General features: G+C 38.0%; 1 protein-coding gene across 4 annotated transcripts; it reads left to right on the forward strand.

Moving 5' to 3' along the window:
• Window positions 1-1433: 1433 nt before the first annotated feature.
• On the forward strand, window positions 1434-7793 carry GNPDA2 (glucosamine-6-phosphate deaminase 2). Of its 4 annotated transcripts, none has more exons than XM_010147660.1 (6): window positions 1434-1637; window positions 1929-2026; window positions 2525-2707; window positions 3028-3212; window positions 3313-3487; window positions 6759-7525. In XM_010147660.1, the coding sequence occupies exons 1-6, from the start codon at window positions 1510-1512 to the stop codon at window positions 6815-6817; spliced, it is 828 nt and encodes a 275-aa protein (XP_010145962.1). In that variant the 5' UTR covers window positions 1434-1509; the 3' UTR covers window positions 6818-7525. The 4 variants fall into 4 exon arrangements, with proteins under 4 accessions (XP_010145962.1, XP_010145964.1, XP_010145966.1 ...); XM_010147662.1 differs by having other exon boundaries at window positions 1483-1633; window positions 1925-2026; window positions 6759-7793; XM_010147664.1 differs by having other exon boundaries at window positions 1510-1542; window positions 1925-2026; window positions 6759-7793.
• Window positions 7794-9285: the final 1492 nt, after the last annotated feature.

Here is a 9285-nt window from a genome sequence, read left to right on the forward strand (position 1 = left end):
CCGGCCGCGCGGGGTGCAGCGTTGCCCGCGGGGCGGTGGGTGGAGGGAGGCCGTGGTGCCTGGGGCTGTCCTGCCGGGGTCTTACTCTGATCATGTAACTTCTCCCCACCCCCAAAAAGAAAACCTACTACCAGCCGAAAATCGGTAGTCGTTCTGGCCTCAGTTTGCGAGTCGCTCTTTTGTCTCTGGGAGAGCATCACAGTGTTCTCTGGCTAGATTCGTTATCTTTGAGGCTGCCCTAAAGCTGCAGGACCTCATTCCGCTGGCCTGTCTTCCTGCCCTCCCTGAGGGAATGTGTTAACCTGTCCGGTGGCTGTGGAACAGCAGTGCTCCTCCAAAGGTAAGGCTGGCCTGTCGTGGTTTTACTGTCTGGGGGGAGGAAGCAGCATAGTCAGCAAAAAGTGGTGTTTGTTTCCTTCCTCGTTCAGCATGAAGAACAGCTGTTACCCTGCTAAGCACAAAGGCTTAATTCATTTTTACTCTAAAACTGACCTCTCATTTTGGGTCGGCTACGAGTAGCACGTGCTAGTGGTGGTTTTGCACTTAGTTGGCCATAGGTGTCTGACAGCTGGGTTGTTTTCTGGCTAATGCTAAGCACACTCAGACCTGTGAAGACATGAGTAATAAATTGCAAACTGGCTAAAGAGCCTCAGTCTTTCTTGTAATTACCTGACTCTCTTAAGTGGAAACTCATAGGAAAATGAATTTTACTTAAATGTGGGAGATGCTCGTGTACTTGTAAGAGCCCAATTTGTTTTCTAATTATTCATCTTAATAATAATATGGTTGTACTCAAAATCAGGGCCTGTAAAGAATGACTTACTGATTTAGGTTTAAAGTTACGTTGAAAAAATGTGACCTCATAGATATTTTTCTTCTGAATTGCAGAGACTTCAAATATTTCTAATGCTTTAACATTTTTATCGCAGATTAATAAGCTTACTGAAGCGTTGTTATGGAGCTAGAATGGGAGTGAAAGGAGCTTTAATGGTTTACTTCCAATTATGTATTTTGGATGTAGAAGTGTAGGGTTATTCTTGGCCTTGTTCTTGAAATATTAGGCATTCAGCCAGTCATAAGAAACAGAAGTTAATCTCTGTTTGTTTACTTCTTTGTTTGCTTTTTTCCAAACCAAGTATTTCCTTTTTTCTAACAGTAACAACTAATGAAATATTGAAGTTCAAAATGGCTTGTTCTCATTTTGTTGTTTTTTCCTACAAGTTACTTTACTTTGTGAACTTGAATATCTTAACTGCAATCAATCACTTGAATATTGTAGCTTTTCTTTTGATTGTCCAACAATCCAGCTTGAACTAGGACCGCAAAAGTGCAATATGCTTATGCAAGCAAAATACCCTTTATTTAGCACTATAAGTCATCAGTGTAAAAGGTCACTTTTTCTCTTCTGTAATTTGAGTGGTGCAGCTATTCATATGGTGCTTACTTTTAAAACTTTGCCATTTTCTCCAGGTTTAAGATTATTTTATCGTACAAGTTCTCGCTGCCATAATGAGGCTTGTAATTCTTGAAGATTACGATCAGGCGAGTGAATGGGCAGCAAAATACATCTGTAATCGTATTATCCAATTCAAGCCAAGCCAAGGAAGGTATTTCACACTTGGTCTACCAACAGGCAAGTTTTATTCAAAGCTTACATAATTTAGTAAACCTAGAAGTGTGTTTGTATCATTGATAACAGATACAGTATTTAAAAGAACACAAATATATTTCTGGTAATACTACAACATATTTCTATTTAAATATGAATTTGATATGTGTACAAAGTTCTGAGAAGCTGAGAAATACTGCAGGAGAAATAACAGATTTATGCTGAAAAGCATTGTAGCAAAATTTGACTGAATAGTTGAATACACTGAAAATTATATGTGGATACATAGAACAGTAGCAAAACTTTATTTAACAGGGAGCACACCTTTGGGATGCTACAAAAAGCTGATAGAATATCACAAGAATGGAGATCTCTCCTTCAAATACGTAAAGACTTTCAACATGGATGAATATGTAGGTAAGATGTGCTCATTGTCTGAGAACACACCATACTGATAATTTTTTTCCTGTATTAAAACTATCAAATGCTTGACAAAGCACAAGATCAGTCTAGTGTGTTTGTAGTTCTAAGTTAGACTTTTGCACATGGGGTCACTTTAAGTGTTTGTCTCTATTCCTTATCTGCAAAAATGCAAATAATGAACCTAGTCCAGGTGGATCCTGGGCTAAAATCAGGATTTTAAATTACTTCTGTGGAAAGTGGGTTGTCACATGGCATTGTGACTGTGTTTCTTTTAAAGACTTTACACTCCTTGTGATAGGATGTATGTGAAGGAAATGTAAACCGTTTACCTTGTGCATGCCACCAGGAAATTTTTCTTAATATGATTTCACATACTGTTTTATCTGACTTGGGTTTGTCTTGCATGCCCTGCATTGGTTACATGTAGACTAGAATTAAGGCTGGTTTTGGTTACCTCTTGTAATATGTTAATTTCACTCTACGTCATTGCAGGGCTTCCCAGAAATCATCCGGAGAGCTATCATTCCTATATGTGGAATAACTTCTTTAAACACATTGACATAGATCCAAATAATGCTCATATCCTTGATGGGAATGCTCCGGACTTACAGGCGGAATGTGATGCATTTGAAAAGAAAATTGAAGAAGCAGGGGGGATTGATCTGTTTGTTGGAGGTATGAGGAAATGCTCTGTGGTTAGTTACGATTCGAGCAAACACACTGAGTTTTTAATGGCTGTTTTCACAACTTGCCTAATGCACTTTATTCAATTACCATATAAGAAAGTTCTGTGACTAACAAAGAATCAGTACTGAAACAATGGCTGGTGTCCAAGTTTCTAATAACTTAATTTCAAGTATGTTTTCAATGCTCTTTATTGAAAATGGGGAACCAGAAGGAAATAGTGTCCTAAAATTTTTTATTAGTTTACAATGTTTGAGGATATTTGTTGACTCGCATGTCTGGAATGATTCACTTTTTTTAACTTTGAAAAGGCATTGGTCCAGATGGCCACATTGCATTCAATGAACCCGGATCAAGTTTGTCTTCAAGAACAAGATTAAAGACTTTAGCAATGGACACCATTTTGGCAAATGCAAAATACTTTGATGGAGACTTATCTAAAGTACCAACTATGGCGCTAACAGTTGGTGTGGGTACAGTGATGGATGCTAGAGAAGTAAGAACTCAATTTAGTTCTAGTTGCATGTGTCTGTTTTCAAGACTAGTTGGTACTGATACAGGGATTGCAAGTAAAGAGACCTTTGGTTTTTTTGCAGGTGATGATTCTTATAACAGGTGCACATAAGGCTTTTGCGTTGTACAAAGCAATTGAAGAAGGAGTCAATCATATGTGGACAGTTTCTGCTTTCCAGCAACACCCTCGTACTATCTTTGTGTGTGATGAAGATGCTACTTTAGAACTAAGAGTTAAAACTGTGAAGTACTTTAAAGGTGAGCACTGAATCAGAGCTTACATGTATTTAAAAAAAACCCAAACTTAAAGTTACATAAGTCTGAGCCTTCCAGCACGTTACAGTAGCTCACGTATAACGTTATATATTCAAGATAGGTAATGTTAACTTATTTCTTGTGACTGGAAAAGTGCTAGGAGGTGTAACTGGTGTTCCTTATGTTCATGACAAATCTACTTTGGGAGAATATTTCCTTTGCTCCCAGTTTGAAATGATAGGTTATTAATCTTTGTCTGTATGTAGAAGCAGCAGGCTGGTGTTCCAGAATACTTGTCTTAAACATACTGGAAAGTTTCACTTAAAGAAAACTTGCTAAGTTTATTAATCCTGATATATTTTTCCTGCTGCTTTTGCTGTGTGCTGTAACATACTGTCCAGTAAACTTGAAATGTGCAATACAGACTTTGAAGCCACCTGAGGAAGTTTTTTAATACAGTGCAATTTGCATAACAATCTATATTGACTTTTATTACATTGCAGCCTTTTACTGTACTTTTCATATTTGTAGTAGGTGTATTGAGGCAAGCTTAAAGTCAGCTGGGATTTTTTTTTGACAGTTATTGAGAGTTCCTACATGTGAATTCTGTTGCACTGAGACTGTAGAAGCTGAGAAAAACAGTTTTCTCCTAACTGTGTCAGCACAGCAAATGCAGTTGTGTAAATCGGTCACCTTTCTCACTAGTATGGATACTTGTAGTAGCTGAAGCATCTGAGATAAAGACTGTACCTTTTGAAATTATTTTTCAGAGCAGTGTCCCTATATGTATTGGATTGTAATTCCAGCATTAATGTGACTTTTAACCTGATGCCATTTGTGGCCAACTTGTTAATTTTGGGGTGTTTTGGGTATGCTGTTCTCTGCTCTGTGTTGCAGGGGGAAGGGAGGTGTTAGTCTTTACCTGTATCACACTACTTGGTAGTTACTGTTGTTTTCAAATATTAACTGCTTGGATAAATGTCAAACTTTTATCCTGTATTTCATAGAAGGAAGAGCTTTGGTTGGGAAAGAGGGAAGCCTCATGTAGAATCAGTTATGAATGACACTGAACATTGCCTTTAAGCAATCAAGGGCTACAGTATATGAAAGTGTGCTGTTGTGTCACACTGTATTTAATTACCCTGTAATACAGAGCAATAGAATTCTTGAAAAGATTGTTTAAACTTGCTTAGTTTTACCTATTCTCAAATCAATGTGACTTTTTTTCCCCTTTTTTCCCCTGGGTCAAGTTGGGAGTTATCTCTGAATCTTGTTTTTTTTGGTGTTTTTTTTTTCAGGTTAGATTTAAGAAGCTAGGTAGTTCTTAATGACTGCTAATTATGGCAGCTACTTCCTGTGATTTTCTCCCTCCTCACCCACTCCCATTATGAACCTTCAAATCTTTTTGATAATCAATACCACACTGGCTGGTGTAACTCTCTTACTCCCCTTCACTTTTTTCAAACTTACAACTTTCTGAAACTTGTAACTTTTGAATTTATCAATAAGTGTAGAAAAGTTAATTTAGAATAGGTTTTCCATACTTGTGCATGCTCTTCTTAAAACTGTATGCAGAAATACATTTATTCAAAGCATACTTGAATATAGTGAGAACTTCCTTTTGAAATAATTGTTCTGGCATCTATCAAGTAAGGACTCTGCATACCTTTAAAAAAAAAAGTAGTTGTAAACAATTTCACTAACAGGATTTAAATGTCCTTCATAAAATATGGCAGAGGCAGTACTTTGTAAGCATTTTTCATGCCTCTAGGAAGTGGGTAATTATCTCTTCCCTTTTTTAGAGGAGAAAAAGACTGGTAGGAAGTGAAATGCTTTAAAGTTCAGAATCGTTTAAGCAGTGTCTGCAGCTGTTAACTCTTTTTAAGTACAAAAGGCTTTTCTGCCAAATGTACTACTTAGTATTTTCTCACTGTTGAACACCTGAAAATATTAGAATTGATCTTTCTCGTATGCATCAACCCAATAGTTCTCATTCATGAAATAAAAGAAACTGTTTTCTTAGTTACGTTGCCTTCTAAGGTTGGGGTGTTTCTGCGTGTGTATCTGACACGAAGTCATTGCCTCTCGAGGCAAAATGAGCTGGGCTCTTGAGTCGGTTATAGGTGTGTTGGCTGCTGAGTATGGCTGAATGTGTCACTAAGTGGGGAAAGAAGTAGTAAATCTGCATTGTAGATTAATCACACACTGCTTAGAAATAGATGCTGCCTAAAAAGCCTCTGGTTGTGGACACCTACAGTAATGGCCTCAGACTGTACAGTTACTCAAATGTCACATTGCTGCGGTGACACTAAGGTTGCCACCAGTTGCATCACGTGGCAAAGGCACTTGAGTATCCTTTGCCATAGATAATCACGAAAATGTGCACTACTGTCACACTCATTTTGTGGTTTTAAAGAGAATTTCACTGCTCTTGATGTTGCGTATTACTTTTAGACTTGTAATTTTAAAGTCAAATCTTCAGTTGGGTGGCGAAATGGGACTTGTACTTTGCAGACTGTGAACACTGATCATGAGTCCTTAAGGTGAAATGAGGTTTAAAACCATACAGCGACTGAATGTCGTACATGCTTAGATGTAGGTAATGGTTCTACAAAGCTGTAACTAAGTGAAGGAAACAAAACCTTTTTTTATTGCTCTCAGTACTTGCCAAAATTTAAATATTACTAGGAAAGAAAATACACCCCTAATCACAGCTATGGATTAACTTGTCAAGCTGGGCTTTTTGGCCATATACTAGAGAACAGCTGAACCACTGGAGCTGTGATTCTGCATTAACAGTCGGGACACTTCCAGTTTGGTTCTGCCTGTCCAGGACCACAAGTGCCCTCAGTTAATTACAGACAGTGACACCTCAGGGCTAGAACACTGCAAGCTGTAAAAGTATCAGTGTGTAGGTCTGAGTTTTATGACAAATTGTGGTAGGAGGGATGCAGTTTTTAACATAAAGGAAAGCTGGGTGGATCTCATTCAATTCATTTGGAAGTGTTCCAGATCAACTTCTTGACAAGTCTGTTATCAGAGAGCTCTCATCCCTGCTCACTTTATACTGAAGCTGTCAGTAGTATCCAAGTGATACAGGAATGTGTGTGCTGTCTTTAACTTCTGATTTTAAACTACTGTAGCCATGGCTGTTCTCTTCAGTGAAGTGTTTGAAATGTAGACGTTGAAGCAAACTCCAAATAAAAATGTGGCTAGGAAGACATGTTGAAAAAGTATAACTAATGTAAAGCTGGCATTGTTGCTTTCCCCCAAGGTTTAATGCATGTGCACAATAAGCTTGTGGACCCACTGTACAGTATGAAAGAAAACTGAAAGAAGAACTGAAGAGGAACTCCATGTGGGTCAACAGCAACAGTTTTAGGTAGCAGATGAGTTCACTGCTATGCAATATGCTGAAAACTGTTTAAAATGGGGAATCCTAGGTACTGTATTTTTTAAAAGGTCCAATATCTGTACATTCACATTCCATCTCTTTGCTGTGTTGTGCATTTTGCTTTCACCTTTGGAGCTCTGTTGAGTTTAACTAAAAGGAAGAGAACCAAGCTGTGGGAGGCTGCATGTTGTGTAGGGGGAGGAAAAGCAGAGCACTTACTCTAGCACAGCAATGTAATGCATCTGCCTTGTGTTAGAAACTGGTATTTTATTTCCTGGGATTTGTAGTTTTTGGCTTGAGTAGTGTAACTACACCTTGCATTTGTGTCTTCAGGCAGAACGGTTTTGGCCTTTGTCAATACTATGGACTCGTAGTAGCTGTACAATTTCTACAATGAAATGTTCTGTTTACATATATCTAATGTACACTGAGCTTCTGCACTTGGGTGCCTTAAATTTATCTTAAACAGTTTTGGGGCATCTCAAGTCCTGCTGTACAATTCAGGCAAATAAAAATACAAAAACAGTGCCTAAAAATGCACCAAATTCTTGAAAGTTATAACTTATTCCACAGATAAAAATATTATACTTCTGCCATAGCACTTTTTCCTCTCATGTATTTCAAATTACTTTAGGATTTTTATATTTTTGGTAATTGAGCTTTATATGTAAGGAAAAATCTTTGTTCCTTTCTGGGAGGTACCTGTGTAATTGTACCATTGATGTGTTACTATTAAATGCCTGAAAAGAGGTTAATTGACAGGAATATATTGGCTGCAAGTTTAAAGGATCATGTATTAAAGTCAACTGTTAATCACTTTTCAATGGTTATCTCTCATTGTATCGTTATAAACATTGAGCTGTTACACAATGTTATTTCCTACTTTGAACAGAAGTAAAACAAATATAAATCTATAATTTCAAAATTGCTTTGTTTCTAATAAAACTGACATCAGGAAACCCTGATGTGTTTATTAGAGAAGTTTGGGATTTTGTGCTCCCTTCTACCTAAGGAGCAAGTTTAAATTACTAATCTCTTAACTGTTGTGGGGTTTTTTGGTAGGGGGAGTATGCCCTTGTGTAAAATACTCACTAGGTGAAAGTGCAACAAAGGGGAACTTCAATTAACTTTTCACCTAGGTAAATGACAGCAGGTAGCTTTTATCACAAACCACATCAATCCTGTTCTAACAGTTGAGAGTGGTCCAGTAGTTTCCCAGAGGAATTGGGATGGAGTAGCCAAAGAGCCCAAGCTGCAGCCCAGGGAAGCAGCCTTGCTGAAGGGAATGGGGCGGGCAGCAAGCTGGCTTGCCATTCTTAGTCTTTTCCAGATAAGTCAAGGCTTACAAAAAGTTTCAGATGAAAAATAATCTTGAATTTATGTTAGTATTAAAGAAGTTGAAGCATTTTTTTATGTTAATGATCCTGCATCTTGTGGCAAAATTGGGAATTCGGTTGAGGAAACAAGTTTAGATTCAAGCATGGGTGGAAATACGTAGCCTTTATCCCTCTGCCTCTAAAACTGTTCCTCCTTGCAGCTCCTTATTTTTGTTCTTTAAGCCAGAGTCCTTTCAGTCTTCTGCCTCTTTCCAGCTTCACCAACTGAAGTCCTCTCTTGAGTTCTCTCATGACATGTGAGACCACAGAACTGGTATCCTCTTTTCTCCCTTCACAACCACTGGAACTTCTGTGAAGCACAGGCCCCTTAGACCCACACAGACAAGTATGGATCCCACCAGTATAAGACTCTCTCTGCCTCTTCAGAACAGGCTTCCATTGTTCTCCACGCAGCTTCTGATGTTAAGTTCTACAGGTGTAGAATTCTACTCTAGGCCCTGTGAATCCATTACTTCATTTTTTTTATACTACTCCACTGTTTCTATCATTTCAGTCCTTAAGAGACTTCCAATCATTTTCTTATGAAATACCAATTCTTCAGTGACAATACCCCCCAAACTTGTCAGCTGCTAAAAGTTGCATTAAGCTGTTACCCTGCAGTCTGCTGCTAAAATCTAAATGGCAAAGCAAGCTAACCCCAAATTTATGGATTCTAGGGTTTATTAGTAAATTCTAATTTAGCCCAGCACATACACACAAAAAAAAAAAAGAGCGACTAGAGAGAATCAGGTCATTTTGTGTCAAAGATTAATACTTCACTTCTGTTACTGTTAGAACAGTTACTAACCCGTTCAGCTGAAACCACTGCTCTCAAACCTGAGTTCATGTACTCTCAGAATTACGACTACAAACTTAGCCATCTGAAACAGAAAGCAGTACAATAAGGCTGAAAGACCGAGTTCTCTTAGACTCATTCTCAAGGCAGTTTTATCCATGGGTGTAGCTTCCATTTCATTACGTGACACATTTGATGTGTCATATTCAGCAACTTTATGAAGATTTACTACTTG

This window comes from Eurypyga helias, unplaced genomic scaffold, assembly GCF_000690775.1.
Source record: "Eurypyga helias isolate BGI_N326 unplaced genomic scaffold, ASM69077v1 scaffold13742, whole genome shotgun sequence".
NCBI lineage: Eukaryota > Metazoa > Chordata > Aves > Eurypygiformes > Eurypygidae > Eurypyga > Eurypyga helias.

What these genes read in the sequence shown, in the direction of transcription:
- GNPDA2 (XM_010147660.1), top strand. Translation starts at nt 1,510, where the DNA reads ATGAGGCTTGTAATTCTTGAAGATTACGATCAGGCGAGTGAATGGGCA. An exon ending in CTTGGTCTACCAACAGGCAA is followed by an intron (nt 1,638 to 1,928) that starts GTTTTATTCAAA and finishes TTTAACAGGGAG; the next exon opens with CACACCTTTGGGATGCTACA. An exon ending in GATTGATCTGTTTGTTGGAG is followed by an intron (nt 2,708 to 3,027) that starts GTATGAGGAAAT and finishes AACTTTGAAAAG; the next exon opens with GCATTGGTCCAGATGGCCAC.